Here is a 26,025-nt window from a genome sequence, read left to right as displayed (position 1 = left end):
GTCAGTCCGCTACTCCTTTGGCCTTAAATCCAACTGCGTCACAATGGAGGCTGCATTAGCTTCATTATTAAAAGTCAAAATTGTTTATAATTAGCGAGGGGAGAACATGGATGTGGTGGCTGTGTGGATAGAGACAATGCCTGTGGCTAACCTCCAGAGAGGAGTATTTAAAGGATATGGGCTGTAAATGAATAGCCAGCGACTGACAGGAGTGTTCAATAGGCGCCGTCAAAGCTGAGGAGGGTCATTAGCGCTCAGAATAGAGCTACCTGTCACATCAGACATCCTAATTTGGTAATTAAACGGTTAACGACAGGTGAAATTACTCGACGGAAGACTCCAAGGTGAGGGAAAATGGAAAGCTGTGATTGTGTATGTTTTCACAGCTTCCACTGTTCATATGGAACTGGTAAAAAGGAACTGATTTTTACACGGATCCGTTGGATCAAAGAATTCCCATTGGCTCGCGGTATACTTTTCCCCTTGCATCTGGATTGCATTGAGTGTTGTGTATTTGCTATAAACTAGACAGATATACCGTTACAGTGTTTCAGTGAATATGTCAAAACATACAAACGTCAAAAGGAAAGAATCCAATCCCACATCGAGGCACATGATCAAAAAGTCAAAGGCTGCTTTCGGTGGGGTCAAAGCGAATGAAAAATGGAATGGAAATGGTGATGACAGCGATACAATCAAGTAGTTGAACGTAGCTAAAGAATTCAGGTTCTGATTAAGGGTTGAACTCTCTATCCGTGGTCCCCATGCAACCCGAGACTAGGAGACAAGGAGGCTGTGAGCTGTGTGACTCAGCTGTGATTACGGCGATGTGGGCCTCATTTCTGAGAGGTTTTTAAGCACAAACTTTGTCCATCCAATAAATCCAGGCCAAAGTTGTGATTCATGCAAAATTGATCTCTTATTTTCTATAAAACAGTTTATTAAAAAGCTCAAATTGATTTCTACTATCCAAAGTATGAATGTTATGGATATAATGTTTATTATACATTTTATTCAGATTATAAAATCTTTATATATTATAATAACAGGCCCATGTTTGGTGACCCATACTTAAAACTGTGACTATAGACCATGGCACTGTGTAAGCGTACTCTGTCATTGAGCACACATCTAGGCTAAAGTACTACCAGAGACTTTCCATCACCATATAAAATGAAACATTTGGGGAACAAATTGAAGAGACTGTGTCAATAAAAGGTGCACTGGGACGATAACAGTAGGATTTAATCAAACGTCGATGTGTTGGGGGGCTAAACGAGACAAAGTTGCACCCTAAAATGGGAGAGTGTCCCATACACTATCTCAGCCTCAGCGATGGACGCTATCCAGCAGCAACATGGTGAAGCAATTACAGCATGGAGTAGCTCCAAACTCCTGGCTCCAGAGAAAAGCCAGGGTAACTAAGTCCTATATGTTTTATCTACCAGATCCAAAGAAATGCATCCTTGGTAAACTGGCTGTATAGTACGTTTCCAGAATTCAATTCCATTCACAAAAAACTATACCTCTGAAGTCTAGCCCCAAAGGGAGTTTTTACATCGCTTTTATGTGCACAAAATGATTTTTTTTGGACTAAGTAAACAACTAAATGAGTAGAGACTGACCTGACATGTCTTTCACTATGTTGATTTAGCTTGATTTCCCCTTCAATAGAAAAAGAAAAAAAACCCATCTGGCTGCTTTGGTTGGGGACGGTCTCACAGAGGTTTGGGCACTGTGGCTTTTGTTTTTGCAAGGCCTTGATTAGAAAGCATTTTTTTTCCCCTTTGCCCTCCCTCAAAGCCCCAATCTAGGAGCACATTGAAGTTTTAACAATCCCTGCCTGGCCCTTGATGATGATCCACATGTGGCACAGATGTGATCTTCGTCATCCAGCTCTTGTTCTTTCTGCGGGGAGAGGGTGCCACATGCTGCCACCGTGTTATTCTTAATCTTGCCTATACTTTAAATTAGCCGGCCACATCAGGCGCTCGCTACAAACACCATGTGAAGTCACACTGTATGCTGTGGTTTAGGCAGGGGAAATGAATGATGACTCCAGTGAAGACTAGAGACGTCAGTGCAGTGATATTGGTGGTTTTTTCCCCCCGTCCCCCAAATAATATTTTTCCAATAGAGAGAATGTTTTGCCACTACCAACCCATTATCTCCCAAAACCCACCAACACAGAGGTGAGAGACAATAGTCGCTCCCCATTAAAGGAATATTTAACCTTAAAATGAAAATGTAGTCTGTTATCTACTCATTCTACTCACTCATTTCAGTCGAAACCTCACTGAAGTTTGTAGGACCACCAAACACACAGCGAGTTAGCTGCAGTTCAATCTCAGCCTTCTCCCAAACTATTGAAGTTAACAGGGCCATCTTTTTCTACAGCTCCAAAACAAGCATAAAATGTCCATCCAGTAGCAAGCAGTGTCTTCCAGAGTGCTTACAGAGTGCTGTAGGGTGCAGTCTAGTGGAACTGTCCGTGAGGAAAATATGGGAGATAATGAGGTAAATATTGGACTTTTGGACCCATATTGCATTTGTTTTGTACAAAACACTTGGATTATGCTGCTGCACAAGCTGTTCGATGGACATTTTATGGTTTTTTTGAAGCTGTAAAAAGATGGCCGTAACGTCAATAAATTGTGAGAAAGCTGAGATGGAGCTAAGTGCTTCAGTGGAGTTCTGACAGGTATGGGAGTGAGTAGAACTATTCCTTTATTTAAAATGACTACAGAAAATAAATGTTATCGCTAGTGGAGATCGTCTGAATTCCTGCATCTGTGTCTATCAGGCTGGTGGAGTGTCTCGAACGGTGGGGAGAGTGAGCCGGACGGGGGCCAGGAGCGAGTGGGTCCTTTTGTACAAAGACTCTATTTAAGGGAGACCGCTCTGCCACAGGGCCTATAGGAACAGAGCTCTGTCTCTCTAGCGATAGGCCAGCCCGCAGCCATCTGATCTCCTCCTCTGTCAGACCGCCACTTGTCAGCTCCTATTAGGGCCGGCGGTTGCCACTGCTTACATGTGGTACCCATCACCCCAGACCATGAGGTAGCGATCCCGTTCGGCGGCCGCAACGCCTTGCCCCCAGGGACGCTCGGTTCGCTCAGGCCTGGGATCACCTCAGGTTATATGTGCCGTGTTATGACAGCCTAATGGTGCTAGTAACTGTGTGGCAGGGAGGGAGGGGGGTTGGGAGAGAGAGTTAGAGAGAGAGAGAGAGAGAGAGAGAGAGAGAGAGAGAGAGAGAGAGGGAAAGAGAGAGAAGAATGCAGCTTTGCCTACAGACAGTCCAACCCCTCTAACATTTGAATACATGCAGTAAATATACAGATGCATGTCTTTCTAAAAGATCACAGCTGTGGCAATGTCCAGCACTGATGATGTATGAGGACAGAGGGAGAGAGGGATGGAGAGGAGGGAAGAAGGGATGGTGAGGAAGGGAGGAATAGTACTAATAGAACTCCATTTGCAGCCTTTAAAGAAAGTATATGCCAACAGTAAAATTTCATTTTATTAAACACAAGTTAAAGAATAACTTAAGAAAGGCCATCAGGATTGGTCAAGGTAGGTTTTTTTCAGGCCTAATTTATTCTTCTTTCAGCACTGCACAACTTCTAGTCACAAGTGAAATGAACAGTCAAATTCAATTAGCGGTCTGAGGTATGTTCCCCAAAGCAATAAGTTCGTGTAGGAAAGTATTTCTCAGTATGTTCTATGCTGAAGCCTACAGGAACCTCCTGTTCTTTCTCCCGGCACAGACTCTTATGAGCGGTAAGGGGAACGCAAGTTGCCAGTGTGTAAAAAGTATTGAGTTACCGGTGTGTAGCGAAGGCAACAGTTAAGCTGAAACACTAATCTTTTACAAACTCTTTGCCATAAAAGGAGAAATATTGCAAAAGTAATTATTTATAAAAATTCATAACTAAGCTAGATTTGTAAACTGTTTTGGATCCCTGTCCTGGTGCGGGGTGAGGTGAGTCATCCAAAATGGAAACCTCATATTAGTATTATTCCATCAGCCCAGCAACGTTTTCTTAGCTATAGGGGCAATTACACTGTCTCTACATCTATGACAAGCTGCCTGCTCAAATTCTCCTGAACACAGTCTAACCAAACAGACAGGATAACACACATACACACACACACATACACACACACACAGAGCCATACACACAACGCCCTTTTTTAGAAAATCACGAGCAGTCTAGTATAGAATTAAGTTAATGCACACCTGCAAAAACAGTGTTATTGCAGTTTCTCTTGCATGTTAGAAGCTATTCAGTATATTCTGACAATGCCATAAGAAACCGTACAAAAAAGCTCTGTGTTCAACTTTCACAAGAACTCTCTCTCTCACCTTTGGGCATGCAGACAGGAACAAATGTCCTTGATGGCCTCGTATTCTGGTTCTGAATGGCCTAATTCAATAAAATGCCAGGACTCTTGGGACGGTCCCATTTGCACCAACGCAAGAATGGATTAGGGACAGCCAGGAGAGTGTGAAGTATGACGCAATGATCTAAATTCCTCTGCTTTAAGCCAGCGTACAATTTGTTCAAGTTTGATAACGGGGCTGGTGTGCACATGGTGAGATCATTTCAGTTGTCTTGCAACCCAACTTGTGTCAAGAATTGTCTTGAATCAAGTGACAATGTCTTGAAACAAATGATCTTACATTAAGGTTTTGTCACTTGTCACTTCAAGTTAAACTGCATTGGAAATAATAACCGAATACGAGATTTAATGACGTGTTGATGGATATTTTTGGAGTATCCATATATGTCACCCTATATACTTCTTGGAACATTTATGATTAAGGTCAATATTTGTCTATCAATTATGGGTTACCGGGTGTGCAAGTGCTCAATGTAATTGATTACCTAAGTTGCTATTAGACGTCTTTTCTGTTCAGTGTTCCAAAATTGTGATGATTTTATAAAGTGATTGCCAGTCTGTAAAGGTTTAGGGCCCCAGTCCCCCATGCTCTTGGCAGCCTCTGCCAACCTCCACCCCCCCCCCACCCATACCCCCTAGGCACCAGACGCCTATAAGTCTCCACCAGCAGAGCGAGTCTGGCCTCACGGAAGGAAATATTACCTGGAGCGCAGCACTAATTGGCAAAGACCCAGACACCCCACAAGTGCTAATGAACAGGCAAAATGGCCACAGCAAAGAAGGAGTGAGAAATACAGATCGGGAGGGGGGAGAGAGGTCCAAAACTCAGTGAGGCTCGGTCTCAGCCCCCGCCCTCTGTCCGGGGCTTAGGCCTGCTTCCTCATCTATAATTAAGGGGTTATCCCCCTGCACAATGGAGAAATTAAATTGTAAAACCTCGCAGGGCAAATTACTGCTTTTCCTGGGAGTTTGAGGAAGCATCTTGATATGTAAACAATACCCCCTCTTCGGCTGAGTACCCTCTCTCTCTCTCTCTTCCTCTCTGTCATCCTCTCTCTCTCTCTCTCTCCCCCTTTGTTCCGTGGGAATTTCAGATGAGCCAGATTCTCTCTAAGACTACAACTCTGCTGAATAAAGAGGATTTACAGTACCTTTGACTCTTAAGCATCTCAAACCTGTTTTGCCAAAGCTAACACTCAGAGGATGTGCACTGCACTCATCCAAAGGGCATGGTACTTTGCACGCACACACACACACACACACACACACACACACAATGCACATGTCTATGTAAGACAGTTTTAGCTGGGTTATAGATTGAGTGGGCTCCCTTTGTTTGGAATTCCACATCTGGTAGATGTTTGTAGTTACTGTATCACGAAAAGTAAGTCAGAGGTACTGCATGTCGAGCTGTCTATTGGTGAAGAGTTTCATTGCAAAATTTGTTATTCAACACACACACATAACGGAATATTGTAAAAGTTATCAGCTATCTTAGGGCTGCACAGTTAATCGTAGATATTCGATATATTGTGATTTTATGTTTACATGATTAATAATGGTGTAACTCGACGATATTGAAGTGTTTGTTATATTTTCACTTCCCCTTAAAGTCCTGGTGTGGTATATCAAGCGCTTCCATTGTGTGTGGCCCATCACAACCTTTTGAATGTGTAACATGTGATCAAAACTAAAGTTAAGATGGAGAAACAGGCAGAGAAACTTTCTAGCTGCTGCTACTTTAAGAAATACTGCACTGAAAAAGTTCAAATATATGCTACGGTGCAGAAGTGTGATAATATACTTTTGTTTTCTGAAACCGAGACAAATAATCATCAGAATATTTAATTGGGATTATCATTTTTGCCATTCACATCATTTCATCCCTAAGGTATCTGTGGACCAAAAAACATTTTATATGACCTTTTTTTTTTTTATATCATAAGCCATTTGGTGGATGCTTTTATCAAAAACAGCTTACAATAGTGTGATTGTATACATTTGGCTCTTTTTTCAGTGCTGTGGGTATTGATTTATTTATTCCAAAACAGACCTAACCGCTATCATATGCTGCGCATCTGGGAATGAAATGACTTGAGAACGCCGTGTGAAGAAGCACCGCGCCACAACATGCCAGACAGCACAGTCTGTTTACTGTGACAGTTGATGCCATCCTCATAATCGCTGATAAGACGACGAGCCGGTCCCAGGCTGTGTTACTGTAAACCGTCAGGGTCAAGAGGTGATGAGGGGAGTGCGTGTGTGTGTGTGTGTGTGTGTGACTATATACACAAAATGTCTAAGTGGGTGTTATGTATGTGAATGTGACTGTGCGTGTGTCTCTGTTTGTACTACGAGTGTGTGTGTGTGTGTGACTATATACGCAGCATGCCTAGGTGAGTGTGGGTGTTACAGTGTGTAATATGTGAATGTGACTGTGTGTATATATGTGTACTATGTGTGTATGAATGTGTTTTTCATTGCATATTGTGTGCGTCTAATTCCTTGTGTATTAGAGCAGCTACTACCTGCATATTGCTGTTGTCATATGAAAACCTGGTAACTCCAACTTGGGGGATTTTCATGTTTGAACTTAAATTGAAGGATCATATTGTTCTCTATGGGATGAGAAAATTCAAATTTTTCTGAAACACTTTCAAAATCCCATTGAACAAACTCCAAAATACATGGTGGTCAATCTGACAACGAGGCTGTTTCTCTTTGCTCCTGAAAAGTTGCCATTTGGAAGATACAAGGTTATCACTCAACAGCGACAGTATGCGTATCTGTGTGCATCAGAGTGCATACTATGTGCATACAGCATGTGTGTGTGTATCACACTATGTGCATGTGTCAGATCCATGTCTGCCGCGAACATGTCTGTATTCGCCGCTGTCATGGGATGACCCCGCTGCTCTTTGAAGCCCGAGCCAGGAATTCTCAGGCGTAGCTCGCACTGTTGGGGAAATCACCTGGCAAACAAAACACCACAGGCTTACACCCTATACCAACACACACAGGCTTTCATTCAACAGCCGAGAATTTTGTTATTATTAGGCTGTTTATTAGGGGTTTGCCTCCTTCCACTTACGTAATAAAGAGAAAGCAAAGTAATGAACCCTGTCGCAATAATCGCGTGTAATTATACCTTCACAGAACAATGTTTAACCGCAGCAGATACGGACATTTATCACACAGAAAAGGATTTGAAAGGTTTTCATCGTTGATAGCTATTTATGACGTACCACAGGAATTAGGAATGGTCCCGTCTAGCTCAATGGTTAGAGCATGGTGCCAACATTAAAAAATGTTTATGAGTAACTAAACTCCATACCCAAATCTGTGTAAAGTCTGACATGTAATGGTAAAAAGCATGCTACTGAAACTGCCATCTGCTATTAACTGATCTTTGGTGCCAGGGGAGATTTGGGGTTTAGTTAGTCTTTAAGCAGGCGGTATACTTGCTGCGGGAACAAATTTCGTCAGGTACTTACGGACAACAGAACACGAAAACGAAGCCTTGCATTGGCTTCGGACTCCGGGCTTGCTGGTCGAAGTAGTCGAATTCTTCGCACACCAGCCGCCATAAGTGACCGTCTCCAATTGGTCTAAAATATCACGTTTGCTTCCGGTTCATTACCTTTTATTTACATCTCCATGCTAACATCTCAAGCTAGACTCTTTGTCTTGCCTCCTGGTTTAATTTATCACATGAACATACCATTTCCTTTTTCTCATTCTTCTGCAAGATATACTAAAACGGCTTCGAAGTCCTCATATTCCCTCAGCCACCTTTGTCGCTCTTTTATCGCAGCCATTGTTGCTGTTGTTGTTCTGAGTTTTTGTCACCAATATTTCAGTTTTCCCCGTGTTACGGCTGCCTCTTTGATTTCATGCGCCCCTACTGGTGTGGAGTGTAAATAAACAAAACAAAACAAAGCCATAGTAAGTATACACACATTTTTATGCAGCACTGTGTTAACTGTGTTTTTATTTCTGGCAGGTTCGATTTCATTGAAAGTATGCTGCCTCCTTTAGCGATTCGATTGCCATTAGGGCCACCCATGCTAAAAATGGACCCTTGGCACTGTAAAGCGCTTTGGATAAAAGTATCCGCCAAGTGGCATATGTTATGTTGTGTTAGGATTAGTTGAAATGACGAGAAGTTGGATTCAAATCTCAGACTTCCTGCGCTTTGAAACGGAGGGGATTCTCCCATATGGAAAAGCTGCACTGCCAGCCCAGCCAGAGATATCACTCAATCATCTGATCGCTACCCAGTTGTTACGGGATGACTATCTTTATTCCCGCTTCTCTCTGCCGGCATATTTCCTGCCGTTGCATGATGAATGGCATTATAAATCAGTTTTCCATATGGCAGCGTTTTGTTTGCTTTTTTTTCTGGCGACCATGACAACCATAGAGGGGCCTTATGACAGGCTTTGCTGTGATTACAGAGCAGTGTAACTAATAGTAGCACTGTTCCAGAGCACTTTCTCACAAAGGATATGACACTGTAGCGCTGTAGCAAGGCCGCTATTCAAATGGATGCCTATGGCTGGCGGAAAAGCTCTTTAAATTATGGCTTTTTGATCGGGAAGTAAGGACCGGTACCTGGGGAACTGTGCAGCAAAGCTACCAATTCCAATTCCTGCTCCATTCTATTCTATTCTATTGTAGTCTCATTCTTAATATGCTAATCATCTGGAAAAACTACAAAATTGAGAAATATTCCATATAGAAGTAATAAATACCCCCCAAAATCAATAAAAGTCTTCCATATACCACTCCACAAAATGTGCCATGGCTCAGGAGAGGTGAAGAGTTTCATTCCCAAATGAGATAACCACCATTTCATCCCCCCCCCCCAAAAAAAAAGACTGCTGGCATGAAAGTAAACCACATTACAGGTTCTGTTAAAGTTATCTTAAGACCCTGGCTTAAAAAATAGTTATGCTTTGAGCTTAGGATCATTTGAGCTTTTGAAATGTTGACTGAAATACTGAATATAAATTTGAGGTACCAAATTTTCATCATTTTTCATGTAGTGTTTCGTAAGGAAAACCCTTCAGTTGTTCTCTGTGATCCTGTACTAATGGGACGTGTTCCAAAAGCCAGCGAGCTGTGGGCTGGGACGGCTTTGTTTGTTATCCCTGGGTCCACTGCATTTACTCAGGCAACCTCGTCTGCTTATTTTGCTGGCCGCACGGTTTACTGTAACTCGTCTGCGTCCTGTCCCTGGAGCGGGGCCAGCGGTGGCCCGCCGGTGTCACGGCCGCACGCTCCGTCTGGAGCAGGATTCGCCCTCCTGGGGACGCGACCGCGAAAAAATATCGTAAAAAGTTTATTTTTCATACATGTTTATGGAATTCCTCCGCCTCCGCTGACGACCTAGCTGCTGACTGTGCAGGATGGTTTGGTATTGTTTCTGACCGCGGACGTCTTATTTAAAAGTTTGAAACTCGGTCCAAGTTCACCCACTGGCTGTCAGGTGACGTGTGAACACCGTCCGTCTCCGTGTGACTGTGTCCCGAAGCTCTCAGTGATTAGCCTAATTGCTAAATGCTAACAGAGGCAGAGGTTGCAGAACAGCAGCAGTGAAACTCTAGATCTGTAATTACAAGAAGCAGCACTTCCCTCAGGAGGAATTCTACTGATGGCAGAAATCAATTTCCTCCTCTGGCTTGGCGGAGCTGCTGCAACACAATTACACCAGGCTCTAATTCTAAAGACACCTATTGTCCACCGGCTTATTCGTCTTTACAGGCTGAGTCACAACAGAACTGCGGCTGTTTTTACCCACGGGGGTCGCCATGACTTCAACTGGATCACACACTTCAGGACAGAAGTCTGGAACATTCTCCCCCCCCCCCCCCCACCGGAATAAAATGCACAAACCTTCTCCCCGCAGAGATATATGTTGACGCAAGCCTTTTGAGATGTATATTGTCCTGTCCTATTCTCGACAGACGGCCGAGTAACTCCAGACATGCACTTCTCATCATGGTTGGGTGACCTCCCCAGCTCGGTGCAGTGAGTCTTTCCCTCCAGCCGTGTTTCTACCAAGGGGGACCACAGCTGTGTCTGCAGGCGAAGGGGGGGCGGGGGCGGGGGTGGGTGGGGCGGGGGGTTTTTCGAACCGGAAGCGTCTGACCACAAACTGTCCGCCTCTGGACCAACTCAGCCATAGGAACCAGGCCTTGTTTACATAAGCGCCTCCCGCTCGTGTTTACAGCTCGCACACATTTTTGTTTTACCACGTCTAAACTCCTTGGACGTTTATTTTGGTTCACTTGAACTGTGAGTGTTAGGGCTACATTAGCGGATGAAAGTAGCCGAGACTGGCAGACTGTTGGCTCACGTTTGATGGATACCGGGGGGCTACGTCGGGTCAGGGAGATTGAGAGTTTACAGCATAGCAATACGTGGGCGCGGATTCTCGGCGACTTCTTTAATAGCTCTGGGTGTTTTGACGTCAAAGAGAGTGAAAAGAGGTTGCCTGAGGAGACACCTTAGAGGAGAGGAGGGGAGCTAGACACCTTATTGGGCCGATTCCTATCAGCCCAGCAAAACAGGAAGGAAGTATCTCAGAGGCGGGGGCATGGATTACACTCCGCATGCTGGGAAAGGCTTTCTATTAAAGAGAGGATGAAGCACAAAAAGAAAAAAGGGGAGGACAAGCCAGGGAGGAGAGGGAGAGACTCGGGGAGAGAGAGCTGGCTGACAGGGTGTTGGTTAATCCCCTAAAGCATCCATATATTGCCTCCAACTCCTCTCCCACTGCTTGTAAACGGCGAGGAATGTAACATGTTGTCTTTGGGCCCCGTGTGTGTAGACGCCTCTGGTACAGAGAGATTTATATCCGCAGACATTGCCCAAAGCGTACTTTTTTTTTTTTTTTGCTTTTTTAACTATGGAGGCTTTGAAGCAGAGGCAGAGCGTTCCAAAGAAACAACCAATATCAGAAATGTCCTCTCATTTCAGCCTGATTTATGCTTCATAACCACATTAGAGACCTGTCAAAGCCTGTGAGTCCTCCACTCCATCAACATATAGGCGGTTGGTTCAGAAAAACGCAATGTGAAGACTACGCTGCTTAATGCTTCAGACTGTATAACTATCTTCTCACCACTAAGTATTCACTAAAATATACATTTGTCTTGTGATTTTCTTTGCTAAAGCGAGAAAGACAAGTCTCCGTAGTGCTTTCAACTCAAGTATTCCTCTGAACTCTATATGCTTGGATTTAGCTTGGGGTTTCTTTGCTTAGATATTTCAACCAAACAAAAATCCAGAGATCCAGAAACTCCTTTATAATTCATTTTTAAACAAAATGTAAAAATAATATGTATATATATATAAATAAGTAACACCCTTGTGACCAATTGCTACCAATCTCTGAAGGAAAATGCCTCCTACTGCCGTTCCCTTAGTATGTAGGCCAGCACTTCCTTGATGAGAATGCCTTTTAATGGGCAGTGATGAAGGCACAGCAACTTCTGCAACTACTCAGGGTGCAAAAACCTGTGTTTCTGGCTTTTGCACAGCAATCAGCAAGGTCTAAAAACAAACGGAAAAACAAGATGTCCCCTTCTGCTTTCACTTAGCATATCTAATCTTTAAATCCTGTCTTGGCCAGCCAGTCCCCCAAGTGAAACTCTAGATAAGAGAGAGAGAGAGAGAGAGAGAGAGAGAGAGAGAGACAGACAGACAGACAGAGAGACAGACAGACAGAGACAGAGAGACAGGGAGAGATGCCAGGATGGAAGGAGAGGGGCTGGGAGGGGAGAGGAGGGGCACCTTGGAAAGCCATCAAGTTAACTGTTTATAAAAGCCACATGAATGAATGTAAGCACCGATCTCTTTAGCCCAGATAGCCAGTCAGCCTCTCTCTCTCTCTCTCTCTCTCTCATTCTCTCTCTTGCTCTTGCTCTCTCTCTCTCAGTGTGTGAGAAGTGTTTCCATGCAGATGGAAGAGATTCAAAACTAGACAGATCTCGGGGGTCTGGAGCAAAAGTAAAATACAAGGATCACTGTGACCACTAAAGCAAACAAGGTATTTTAGCAGGCTGGCTGGGTGGGGTAATGTGAACGTGAATCCAATGATTACAAAATAGAAATATCATTCAAAAGAGATCTTTAGCTGATCAATCCACTGTGTCCAGTCTCACATACTGGACATATCAGACGCAAAATCTAACACGATTGCTGTAAAATGACTCTGGAAAGGACTGAAGATGACCTGCAGCTTTGCAAACAGATGACCATAAATTGAAAGTCATTCCGGTACATAAAAGGTATCAGTCTCTCATGTAGACTTTCTTGGAGGACAACAGTGAGTTCCTGATAGTGTGTGGCTATGGACCCTGACAGGAAAAAACACAACATTGGGGCTTAGTCAATAGGCCTTCCTGTAAGCTTGTTGCTTGCAAGTCTTCTCAAGTATCAAGTATTAGGAAAAGCATTATTGATACGCTGTTGCAAAATGGATGACACTGGATAGACCTGATTCTTTCCCAACACGACTATCTACTGGGGATATGAAAATATACTTTTGGCTCTTAAGAATGAAATCCATGACATGTTTGGTAGCTATAAGAGCCAGGGGAGGTGCCAGGTAACTCAAGCTACTTCTTTAAATAGAAAAGATGATGACAGACGCAGCAAAATTTGCAATATAAAGTTAAGTTGCACTGTATTCTTAACCCACGTATTTCTTTGTATCGACTGCCTGGCCAAAGAATAATTTACTCATTTAAATGTTATGGAGTGGCACGGCCTTTGTGAAGAATTGCATTTTTCTTTTTCCCTGGTTAGAATACTTCAGTCATCAGGAGATGAATTGTTTGATTCTTTTCTCCAAGGTGGAGGGCCAAGGAGTTAAACCCAGAGAGGGCACAGGGGTCTGGCGTGAATGCGGTCAGCCCTGCATAACCCCTCGCCACTGAGCTCCACCCGCCCCCACCACTCTCCCACCAACCCCCCCCCCCCCCCTCCACCTCTTACCCGGTCTGTGGAACCACAGCAGCGTAAGAGCCTCATTTACGGGCATAGAAAGAAAGGCAGAAATCTCTTTCTCAGGAAGATTAGTGGCTGTCCCTTTGGAGTAGGCCTGCGGACAGGGAGGGGGTGGAGGGGGTCTATTTTTCTCTGGGACATTTTTCTCTGCCAGGGGGGCCCTGACCCCCCCGGAGCACCTTCCAGAGAGAGGCCCTGTGGCCAGTGCAGAGACCCTGGAGAAGACCTCATCTGCCCCCCCCCCCCCCCTCCCCCCCACAGGCCCTCTACCCTGGCCATTACTCAACCTCCATCTCCACTGAGACTCCGGCCATGATTAACACACAGCTCCTTATCGCGAACCCACGCACTACTCCTAACTAGACTAATTACACTAGACCGCCCCGCTTCATCCATCTAAGCTACAGTGACCAGTCCTGGTCCCGACTGGCAAGACTCATGGCTGATCCGTTTTCATATAGAAAGACTGGGGGTGGGGTGATTTAATGCTGTTTCTGTGGTATCCGCGTTCTCATTTGTTTTCAGGGAATAGCGGTTTAAATAAAAGTGCGACTGAAGTGTTGACAAAGGTGAGAGAGGTTTCGCATCTCATTGGCACCCTCCTCAGATACATCAAGACTGTGGATAATTATCTATGGACGATGTGTTTCTTTATGCAGAAGAACATAAATCTCTGTCTGAATCCCGCGAGCTACAGCCCCAACTCCGAGAAAGATGTATATGACACACCGGTCCGGCAGAGATAATCAGATTGTTACCAAGCCTGCCTGTCTGCTCCACTGGCCTAGTACGGTCAACACCGAAATGAGCGATGACGGAAAAATTCTCTTTGGCAAACTTACTCGGAATATAATAAGGGCCGTAAAACAACTAGTTGGCAGAGCTGCTGTGTGTCTCTCTCTCTCTCTCTCTCTCTCTCTCTCTCTCTCTCAGTTGAGGGCAGAAGAAGGAAGCACACCGGATAAGTCAAGAGCATCTAAGCGTCTATATACTGATCCTTTGGTGCGAAGTAGGGAGGAGGAGGAGGACGGGGGGGGGGGGGGGGGGGGGGGGGGGGCACACATCCATCACAGGTTTTCCTTTGAAACGGTGAGATGTTTTACAGTCTGAAGCGGGTACCTAATCTGAACACATGTTACTCTGACATGGTAAAGTACAAGCCCTGAGACAGACTCGTAAATCCCAGGGCCTGGGAGTCGGGTTGCAAGGGGCCGAGCCTGTGGAAGCATGCCCTCGCCGCGAGACAGATGCAGGCTGTCACACAGAATGTGGGTGCCCATTTAAAACCATTAACAAGGCCCGGAGAAAGCAGCCTGATTCCTATCGTGGACTGAACCTGACCTGTTCTGTTCTAGCCAGCATCTCTAGCCTCCTTATCCTCTATCCTCCCCCCCCCTCCCTCTCCTTCTGCTTGGACCCTCACACACACTCAGCGTTGGAGGCCAGACAGGCTTCCAGTATGGTTAACATTCACAGACACAAGTTCAGCAGGGCAAGGCATGTCTCCATGAAACACAAGCAAACCAAGTTATGAGATTGCTTATGTGGCCAGCTGATACAGTGGAGGAGACCGACAACATGTTTTCGGGATGTTTCCACTTAGGTTGTGCTGTTGTACTGTGTAGTTTCATTATTTTTTTTAACTAATTAAAAGTGTAAAGGAGTCTCTCTGTATGGGTTTAAGCATTCCAAACAGATTTGCAAGTGAGCTGAATAAATGAGGGCGTTTAAGTAAGCTATTCTACAACATTTTACAAAGAATGAAAGAATGTTGTTGATTTATTCACTTTTGCCCCATATTCTTGTTTTAACATGCATACTAATTGGAGAACCAGTACAAATAAAAGGGATAAAATAATAAAAAGGAAAACAAAAGGAGAGCATTAAAACTATCTAATGATGTGGGAATGGGTACTAATGTCCTACTTTCACTGCTCCCCTGTCTGAAGAAGTGATGGGTATGGCTTTGTGATGGCAGGCCACCAGGCCCTTCATTAAACAGTAAAACAACTTGAATGATATGTTCCTGCAGCGGCCCCTCAGAAGATGCCAGTGTCTATCCCTAAAGGGTTTCAGTGTCCACCAGCCGTCTCCAGCAGCAGGCGTTAGTAATTTATAACACTGGTACCTCAGAGGCCAGAACAAGGTCCTCCAACCTCGTTATAAGGAGTTTTCATCACACATTCACTAATGAAAACATGAGCTCTCATCTTTTAATTATGAACTCTTTATAGAGTATATCTCGCACACCCTGCACCCTCTGCTTACCTCACAGGCCGGACGCCCGCAAATAACTCCTGACAGTTGCAGGCTACTTTTTCTTTGCGATGGTTCAAGCCATGAAAATTAAATCCCCACAACCTACATGACACACAATGGTCATAATTCTGTAAGTGGCTGAATAATTCATGTAATGGCAAGTGCAATGTTTTCTTCTTTTTCTGGTTTGAAAAACTTCTGGCCTCTTTGTGAAGGTGCCAGCGAGGGCACAGTGAAACGTCCTAGTTTCTCACCCCACATCCCTAAACAATTAATGCTCATGGCTCCTCTTGTGGCAGGCCACCAAGCCCATCATTAAGCGGAAATACTGCTAACGCCACAATGTCATATGACATCTCATTAGCATTTCAAAGGTGCTTCCCCCCTCCCAGCCTTTATCCGAGGCCTCTGATACACCATGTCGTCCACTGCTATGCCAGCCTTTTTTAGTAATTCATGACGTTTAGACTCGGGAGGTGAGAACAAGGTCTTTCGACCTCATTATAGCGTTTTTTCATCACCCATTCTCTGACATCTCTGAAACACGCGGCCCCCCATCTCTAGGTCTAACTCTTTTCATGTGCCACCCAGCTGCAGATGTGAGTAGCCGTAATGTTTCAGTAGACTGCAGCGTGGAGAACCAACATAATGCTACAGGAAAACATCAGGATACAAGGGCAATATATTGAAGTTTGCAAGTATGAAATGGCTGGAACTGCAGTGCTGCCAGCTTGGAAATTCTCACCAAATTACCGTAGAATTTACCAAATGACATTAGTCTTGAATATCTTCAAATAGCTAGCAAGCATTTGACTTACAACCACTAATATGTTTCCCAACATCTCTGAGCTGGGATTCTGTCCTGCATGAACCATGAATTTTGATACTTCCAATACTTATTACTATAATGTGATATTTTAAAATAGCTTTCACCACAGGTATTGTAAGGGTTTGGCCTTGCTGCACTTGCTAATGCTACTGAAAGGTTGTGCAACCCGTATGTCAAATATCTAGTGAAACCGATGTTTGGGAAAAGAGAAGTCAGAAATAGCCGTACCCCTGGTCAGAGTGGTGGGCGAGGGCTTCTTGGGGAGCTCAGAGAAGCTGCTTCCATCCAGACCGGATCCCTTACACTCCTTCTTCTCAGTGGCTGTGGCAGCTGAAGTCTCCATGCTGCTTTTTAACGTCTGAGCGAATCTGGAGAGGCAAGAGAGAGACTAAGTTTAGGTCAGATATCAGGGATGGCGGAGGTGATATGAGAAACCAGTATGCAGGTCCATATACACACAACAACTCACACACACAATGCATGTACACAGCCATATAAACACTTCCAATGGATTTTAAGTAATAATCTGTGTAATTTTCATATAAATAAATGTCTGTTTTGCTACTCACTGTCATCAACTGATATAACGCAATACTGATTCAACCTGCACCGAGTTCATGAAAGCTTTTAAATATTCTGTTCTAAATTCCCGGTGTCGGTCAGGTTTTTCCTAGGAAAAATCCTCTGGCGCACAAGAAGTGATGCGTTTTACATTTCAGGCAGTAACAACCGTTTGTTTGGAATAAACAGAAGAAGAGCCGGGTAGTTAGCGTGAGCAGTGATAGCCACCATGACAAAGAAAAGAGCGCCGCCTACAGAAACTCAGACTTCATCAACAGAAAATCCAAGGAAAAAGGCATCACAGTCACACTGTTTGATTGACAGGTGATCTGTGGGAAGTGCAGAAGTGAAGAAACACCGCAGCAATGAGCGCTTAGCACCAGAGATGTCACCAAAATGTAAAAAAACAAGAATGTTGCCTTTTTTTTACCGCTTTAAACTTAAATCTGAAATACAGAGTTTGGTATTTCAAACAATTAAATGAATCTTCCAAAACCTTTGAGCCACAAAACTGCTCATATTCCTGACGTGGACCAGCCTCTGCTGAGGTGCCTCGCCAAGCACTGTGGCATGACGAGACTAAAGGAGTCTGGCACATTACATCATCTTGCATGTCTCCACAGACCGCTCCCCTTCTCATTCTCAAGCTAAATATAGTGAATTAATTTTGCCATAAAAATGTTTTAAAGCCTTTTGAAGCTTTTTTATTTTTTTTTTTATTAGAAACCCTCAAGGAAACATTAAAGTTTTCTAGAATTATCATAATGGTTTTGTAACAACAGTGCAGCTGATACTCATAATGTATTGTGGCATGAACAACGGCAGCAGGCCAAAATATAATGTAACACACTTCACTTCTTGTTACTACAATGTGTATTTACACTGTAATTTATCCATATGTATACATGTATTTATTCTGTCAGCGTAACTGATGTGAGGTCAGGCCCTAAACACACATAGGTTTCTCAGTTCGATGTAATGAGTTCACAGTGCCCCGTCTATTCCAATTGTAAACGTGAGCGGCCCTTAGCGCTGTGGTTTCAGCCGCACTGACTGTGTCAATACCTCCTCATGTCTGTGTGAATGGCCGGATGACTTGGCAACGTGCCACTTGTTTGACTTGGTGGGACCTACAAGATCATCCTCTGCCGAGAACAAACAAGACCCAGTCTCAGGCCGGGAGGGAAAAGCCGTTCCGCAGCCTCTAACCAGCTTGTGGTCATCGCTTTCCTACCCGCCTTCAAACATCGGCGAGAAAATGTCAGTGTGTTTTGACAGTGTGCTGAAATGACATTACGGCAAAACCGAGCAACCGGGTGTAATCAGTGTGGATAGGTGACTTCATATCTCACAGGTGCAAAGGAAAAGACTGCAGGTTTGGCTCTGCATGGAAGAGTTGCATGAAGTGTCAAACGCTGCTGTGCGTTTGAACTTTAGCACATCATCTGAATGCTTGGGGCCTTCCAAGTTAAGCACCCCGCTCCTCTCCACGCACCTGTTGGCGGCTACGAGACGTTGGTTGATTAAAACTTTACACGAACAAAAGAAATAACTCTGCACTCTTTGGGGCGTCTGAAATCGTATAAAAGAAACGTGTTTACGACTTGACTTGGACCCAAAGGACACAAACACCCCGAGACAACATTCAGTCAGTGAAACTAACGTGATTTTTGGCACATAAACAGTAATGGCACATAAAAAATCATCTAAACAATGAAAAGGACATGTTATGAGATTCTTTGTAGTACTAGATGTCATGGGAATATATAATAAAAAAAACATATTGATGAATGCTGAGAATGAGGCTTTTGTTGAAAGGAAACAATAATTGTGTAGTGATCAGGTTGCAGCTAGCTGAACCTGTGAAGTGCTGCTTTGGTTTCATGTGGATATCCAACATGTCATCCTTTATTGGGAGGTGTGTGGACCAGCGGCCATGTCTGTGACCCTTCAGAGGTGCCAGTCGCCTGTCACCGAGCCAATGTAAGCCGATTAGAGGTGGGCGACTAACAGGTTTAGGCTGCATCTGTTTCTTTTTTTTCTGGTGCCAAAAAGCCCTTGAGCTTGCCAGCGAGCCATCTTGTCTTGGAGAACTCCGTCACTCTGACATCACCTTAGTGATAGAATTTAATGTCTTCTTTCACGGACCTTTATCTTATTCAGACTTTTGGCCAGAAGACCGTTTCTTTTTGGTAGTGAACCCCTTGGCCCAGATAAGATGTGCCCACACTATAGCGCTAAAAAAAAAACATGCCGCAGCTCACAGCAACAGCATTTGCCTTCCAAGCAGCCTGACCCTTAAAGAGGAGTGAGTATCCTCCCCTTAACATCACGGTTTGATGAACATCTGGCACCACATTAATAGCCATTTCCATGCTTTTACAGCATGCCAACTATTTGCTTCCCAATTACCTCAGAACCTCGAGCCAATAGTTTTACTCAAGAGAGTTTTTGGATACAAGCACCTGTAAAAGTCATTTAGCTCTACCTTCCAAAACAACCAGATTAATTGGTGGATGGGATTCGGGGAACTGTCTATTATTTGGGTGCTGTGACTACGATCCTTGCGCTTCTTACTATCAGTTGCTTGTAGTGTTGGTGATGAAGGAATTAAAGCTTATTCTACTGTCGCGTTCATTGTAAGCTGCTTTGGATGAAAAAAATTATTTAAATGGAACAGATAGATTTGAGTTAATTTCTTAGAAGTGGCCCCAACTTCACCCTGATCCCCCCCACCCACAGCTTTCCTTGCTTCTTTGGAGCTGTTACATTAGCCCCCCTACCCCGCGTCTCCCTACAGGCCAGACCCGCGTTGCCCCCGATGACAGGGAACCCCGGCTCTGACGGGCCGGTACAGGTGTCAGGAACCGAACGGACAGATGGCAGGGGCCAAAGGAGAACAAGCAACAAGGGTGCACTTCTTTTCTCATCTTCTGGTTGGCTGGGCAGCCCAGCGCGGCACGAACAGGATAAGGCCCCCCACCCTCTCCTCAGCCCACCCTCTCGTACCATGTGACCACAGGCAGGGGGGTGCAAGACAGGATTACACCCCTTACAAAACACACACACACACACACTCACACACGCAATCAGCTACCTCTCAAGAAATCAACGGCACCATTTCCCATTTTTCACCTTTTTTGAGTGTCATTCCCTCACAACAACACAAGTCAATGCAAGTCAATATGTAACTGAGAGAGAATTTTAGATTTAGAGAGCTTTCTTACATGCTTGCATATTGTAGGCTTAAAGTAATTATCTGTGACATTTTCATATATCAATTTTGCTACTCTCTTTTGCAGACTGATACAACACAATAGTGACTGAACCTACAACCAGTTCAACACCTGTGATGCATTTTACGCTTCCAGCAGCAGCAACAGCGGTTTGTTTGGAATAAACAGAAGAAGAAGAACTGGGTAGTTAGCATGAGCAGCGATAGCCACCATGGCTGAACAGACAAAGAAAAGACCTACAGAAACTCAAACTGCATCAACAGAAAAACCCAAGGAAAAAGACGTCACAGTCCCGCCCCCACACTGTTTGATTGACAGGTGATCTCTGGGAAGTGCAGAGCAGAAACACCACAGCAATGAGCGCTGAGCATAGATGGAGACAAAGTCAAGAAAGCGGATTACCACTTTAAATGAAAGAGCTTCCGACCATCTGTGCAGCTCATTTGAATGCGGTGCTGCTTTTAAACGGTTACAGTCTGGGTTAGGGTTAGGCTAACCGTATCCCTAACCTTAACCCTAAGTATTACACTGAGGATGCTTTGGGTTTGTATTTCCCGTCACACGGCCTGTAAACCGGACTGTATTCTTTCCATTGAAGTATTGCTTTTGCCTTTGAATCTTTTGCAGTGAGGTTTGGTGGAACCTGTGTCAACCAAACAAGCGGTGGCAGTGGTGTTGCATTAATGCATTCATTTATTCATTTATTTAAAGTGCATTGAAGACGCTGGTTTGCCAGTGAAGCCATTTGTGAACATGGATGCCATTAAATGAAGGATGCCATGCACTCAGTATACTGTATCAGTAGTCCACACCAGGAAGACTCAAAATATGTTTTGGGGCGTATATCAACTCATTATATTTGCTGATCCATTACTAAAGTAATTATGAACCTCAGAAAGTCCATTTATTTGAGCGGGGAGAGTGCAGGCGAACACAAACGGAGAGGAGACTGATGCGTGTCAGGGTTGAGAGATCGTAAACTCTTCTTCCTCTGCTCGTCTTGGCTTCCTCCGCCAAGCCTGCGCTCTGATGGCCCAGACATGCCACTTAACCACGCAAGGGACAAGTCACTCCATCTCTTTTTTCTTAACTCCCTGTCTGTCTCTGCTCTCTCACTGCAAAAAAAAGAAAAAAAAAAAAGAAAAAGTCCATCGTAACAAAGTCATTTAGTCTCATGTTCAGCCTTAAAATCTTAAGGGAGTCAGATAATTCCACTTGTTTCCAGTGCAGTTTCTCTTGTTTCAGGAATTTTCCAGGAACAAGTGCCAGTATCTTGAAACAAGGCAGATCACTCCACTGGTGTCAAGAAAATGACACAAGAAAATTTGTGAAGGAGGTTGATTTGCATTAGAATCAAGTTCGATTATCTCACTATCTCACATTTGCAGATTTTTTTCATGTTTAAGAAAAACAAGTGTCTCTGTCTTCTCTCTACATCAGTCACACACCCCCTCTCCCTTTTTTCCTCTCTCTTCCACTCTTGACTCCTCTCTCTCTCTCTTTCTTTCCAAGTCGCCCCCCTACCTCTTCTAGTCTCTCTCACCCTTCTTTCTCTCTTTCTTTCTCCCCCTCTCTCTGTCTCTCAGACTCACGGGACTTTTATTATGAGACCTGGTGTATGTTTTTCTTAGCGCCTCGTTCAGTTTCAAGTGATCCTCTCCTCCACTACCGCTGAACAGCTCCCCTTTCACCAACACTGAAAGGAATGCAAACACACATCAAAAGAGGCCCTCTCGTTCTGAAGATTTCCAGGCTTTGCGCTTCTTTCTTTCTTCCTTCCTATCTCCCAGTCACAGTGTGATACTTATGCTGGTATGATCTCTTTCCTGGCAGCACACACACACGCGCGCACATGTACACGGAGGCATGCAGCCACACACACACACACACACACACACACACACACACACACAGACACACACACACACCGATACCCTCACCAACTGCTGTCCCCCACTCTGCTCACTTGGCAAACACAAGAGAGTGGGATAGGTGAGCTCTGATGCCCCTATGCCACCTGCAGACCTCTCTACTCGAATTTCGGATGGTGACGCTCAAGCAAGTTAACATCACCACCACCAAAAAGCCAAAATAAGGCCTAGTCTTACATGTTTTTGTGTCTTCGCCAGAGACGTGATGTCGGCATGTCTGAGTTTTGCGATCTGATCTAAACGGGACACTTTTAGTCTCGCCGATCGCCTCGTTCACCGGTCCGCTTCAGGACTTTGCAGTGATCATTTTGCTTGGTTAAAAGACAGTAACAGACTTGGAAAAAGGCATCCGCACACTCAAAATCTCTGCATATATAATGTATTGCAGGCTTTCAGTGAGGAGACCTTCTTCAAGGCAGAAGAAGCTTGCAATAAATTATTTTTGCACAGATTTTGAGTGCGCGGATGCCTTCTTCAAGTCTATAATTCTTCACTTCCAGCACCTCAACCAAGCCTTTTCTTCAGTTTATAGACAGTAATGAAATGATGTAAGGAAAGCGCTCTAAAATATGCACCAGGGAACAGGAAAGGAAACATGGTGCATATGAGCGGTAATGGAAAAAGTCATAGTAAAAGTCAAGATAAGACTGATATTTTGCCTGAATGGTCATAGCCTGTTAGCTGTGTTGAGAGCTCATGGAGTGTTTGCAGTGGATTATTTTGAAGGCCAGGACATGCACTCTGTCTGCTCTGGTACATACTGTACCATACTGTGTACGAGCTGCTGCTGCTGCTGCTGCTGCTCACATTATTCCTCCAGCTGCATGCCACAGGGCAAACGACTATACATGAGATACATGGAATGCTAAGGCCATTGCTTTAATTTACAGGTGGACAGGTGTAGGAGAAGGGGGAGACGGTGGTGACGGAGTCCATATAGGATCTTTCTCTCTCTCCGTGAATAAGCATAGTCATTCAGCTTCAGCCCCCAAATCCTACCTATATCCGGATCCAGAGAGCTCGTAGCCTAATTCAGACAAAATACAGCTGTTTTTCCCCTCGCTAGGCCAGCCCTAACCGCTCGGGCCAGACTTCCTCCAGGACTTTGTGACAGTTTCACGAGGAACCTTTAATTTAACTTACCAAATGTTCTCTCCATGAGAGCTCTTTTCACTTCACCAAATACTTCCCTCCTTCCACAACACTGTTCATTTTCTAGCCCATGCTGTTACCTTACTACCCATTTCAGACCACATTCTAAAACTTTCACCTTTGGTTTTCCACACTTGAAACTACATTCCCACCTACCTCCATCATTTAGATTTAATAACTTTTTTGATTTCTGCATGATTTGAGCAGGATGAAGAATAGAAATAATAACAGGTCCCTGGGGTCACGGCGAGGTGAAAGAAAGCCCAGAGGGTCTTGCAAGAAAACCGCTCTTGGCTGTTAAAATAAACAGAAAACAAAGCCGGTTCCAAAGCAGGCTCCTAGATTAGACCGCTTCATCCTCTGTGCATTTTTGGTATTGACAGAGTCCCATTACAACCCGCAGAGCAGGGCAATCCTGGTCTACAGGTCGTATTTACTCTATACTACAGTTTGGCTTCAGTAGATGAAGCCATTTGAACTCACAACACACATCAAGTTCATGTTAAATAGGAAGCCTATTGTTTTAACCTGAGTTTTAGACAAATAGAGATTCGAGTTTTGAAATGGAGATTTGTCTTTCCGTGTGAATTAACCCCAAATGTATTCCGCCATTCCCTCATTTCCATCACTGAGTTATTCAATCTGGAATAACATGACAGACAATGAATGCAGTTAACAGGAGGATAGAGGTGTGAGTTGGTATTATCTGACATCCTTTCTTTCAGTCAAACACAGCTATGTTTGAATTGAAAGAGACTGTGCTTGGCCAGTGGGAATGGATACCGATTGTTTTCTCACCAATTGTTGAGTCTTTCAGAGTAAATCTTCCCAGATTACGTGAAATAATTCTAACACCATGAGAAAGCCAAAGCATGTTTGCTAGATAATAAATATTAGATTTGCTTGGAGAGAAGACTGCATTTTTGATAATGTACTTTAAAGCTGCACTGGGCAAGATTGTTATGTAAAAGTACAGAGACACCGTCGATTTGCCCAATTTGCCCTAATTAATTTCAGGTGTCAGCTGTGGTCAATGGCAGGAAATTAACTCTATACACAGGAAGTGTATGGAGTTAATCTTATGAGCAAAATACAAAAATCTTCAAAGCTCTTCTCTGCTATGAAATTTTTTTTTTACCATCCACCAGCACCAGCGACTAAGAAGAAGAAACTTAGATCCGAGGAGTGCAGTTTACTGACATCACATTACATTGATTTATGGGTAATGAAGTCCTTCAAACTTTCAAAAATGTAAAATCTTTAGAATCTAAAAAATTCAAAAAAATGTATCTCCCGCTGGCAATTGGATCCACCAAATTGCAAAGTCATCTAGTGCAGCTTTAAATTATTCTAACAGAAAATTTCTATTAGTTGCTACATTAAAGATACACATGAGAATGGGGATTGTTTTTGTTGATACATGGCACATTATAATGGATGGCACGTTACAGAATCCTCTGGAACTAGACAAGTTTAGACTAGGACAGGGCGCATTCTCCGTGGGTGAATCACTTGTCTTTTGAGAGACGTCTCCCTGCGAGGCTTTGAAGTTCAGGTCTGAAAGGTCACGCAGTAGACTGTGAGAGGTCTGGCAGCAATGCATTAGCCATTAGTCTGATTCAGAGGTTGTAAAAACATCAGTATGGCCTGTCACACGTGTATAGATTCAGGCCACTCAACCGGGAAGGGGAGTATTGCCATAATACACTCACAAAGGCAGTAAGCTTTCTATAGGCGGGCCCTTGGGTGCAAAAGTTGGATCAGTAACTATAGGTTTCAAGCTTGGTGGGTGAGGATAGTGGAACTGGCCTTGGGATGGGCGTCAATGGGAGTCAATGGATTCCTCTTAATGATTCCAATTCAAAATTATTATCAGTTCTGAAGTTTTAAAATCTGCTGAGTGTGCGCAAGATGGGTTCAAATCCCTCTGCAAAAACCCAACCATCCATTGGCTTACATTAGATCCAGAATCATGAGTAGCTAACAACTGATCTAATAAAAAAGGCATCTGAAACAGCAGAGACAAGCCCCGTGGATGAGCTCTTGCCCCGCCCCCTCACCTGACCTTTCCTGCTAGTAAAGGCAATATCCTGTGGTTGATCTCTTTGTCTCCCTCAACCAATAGAAAACAGATGTGGAGCTCACGGCCTACACAAAATCCTGTGCAGGGAGGAATCTGTGCAATGTCTTGCTTTTTGTCTTTATGTATAGAGAGAATCAGAATTGCATTTGTTGGCAAGTACAGTGAATGTACAGAAATTTGCTTTGGTCTGAGCTACAGTCAGCTAACAAAGTGACAGAAGTACAAAAAGGTACTTGTGGTAAAGGGCCTCATGTTGTGTACCTGTATGTATGAGATAATACATCCAAATTGCAAAATAGTAACGAAAGTGATTTGTTCAAATTCATGGAAAACAAATTTGTAGAATTCATTTAACATTCAAATGAACATGATATATCGAGCTGAATGATTCTTTTAATGCTGAATTATTTCAACTGAATGAACATTTAACTGTCCCTAAAACCATGTAACGGAAGCGAGTGTGTGTGTGTGTGTGTGTGTGTGTGTGTGTGCCTGTGTGTGTTCAGGAGGTGCCTCCCCAGGAGTAAGACACAGCTGTCACCGGTGCCA

General features: G+C 44.0%; 1 protein-coding gene across 1 annotated transcript in view; it reads right to left on the bottom strand.

The window, feature by feature from the left end:
• gli2a (GLI family zinc finger 2a) overlaps positions 1-26,025 on the bottom strand; it is an 86,320-nt gene that overhangs the window by 52,817 nt on the left and 7,478 nt on the right. The window contains exon 2 of the mRNA XM_071912989.2: positions 16,742-16,881. Within this exon, the coding sequence (XP_071769090.1) occupies positions 16,742-16,856 (115 nt within the window). The 5' untranslated portion in view covers positions 16,857-16,881. The remainder of the gene's footprint in view (positions 1-16,741; positions 16,882-26,025) is intronic.

The sequence above is a fragment of the Centroberyx gerrardi genome, chromosome 10, assembly GCF_048128805.1.
Source record: "Centroberyx gerrardi isolate f3 chromosome 10, fCenGer3.hap1.cur.20231027, whole genome shotgun sequence".
Classification (NCBI taxonomy): Eukaryota; Metazoa; Chordata; class Actinopteri; order Beryciformes; family Berycidae; genus Centroberyx; species Centroberyx gerrardi.
Note: the sequence above shows the minus strand (reverse complement) of the source record. Positions and strands in the feature narration are given on the sequence as shown.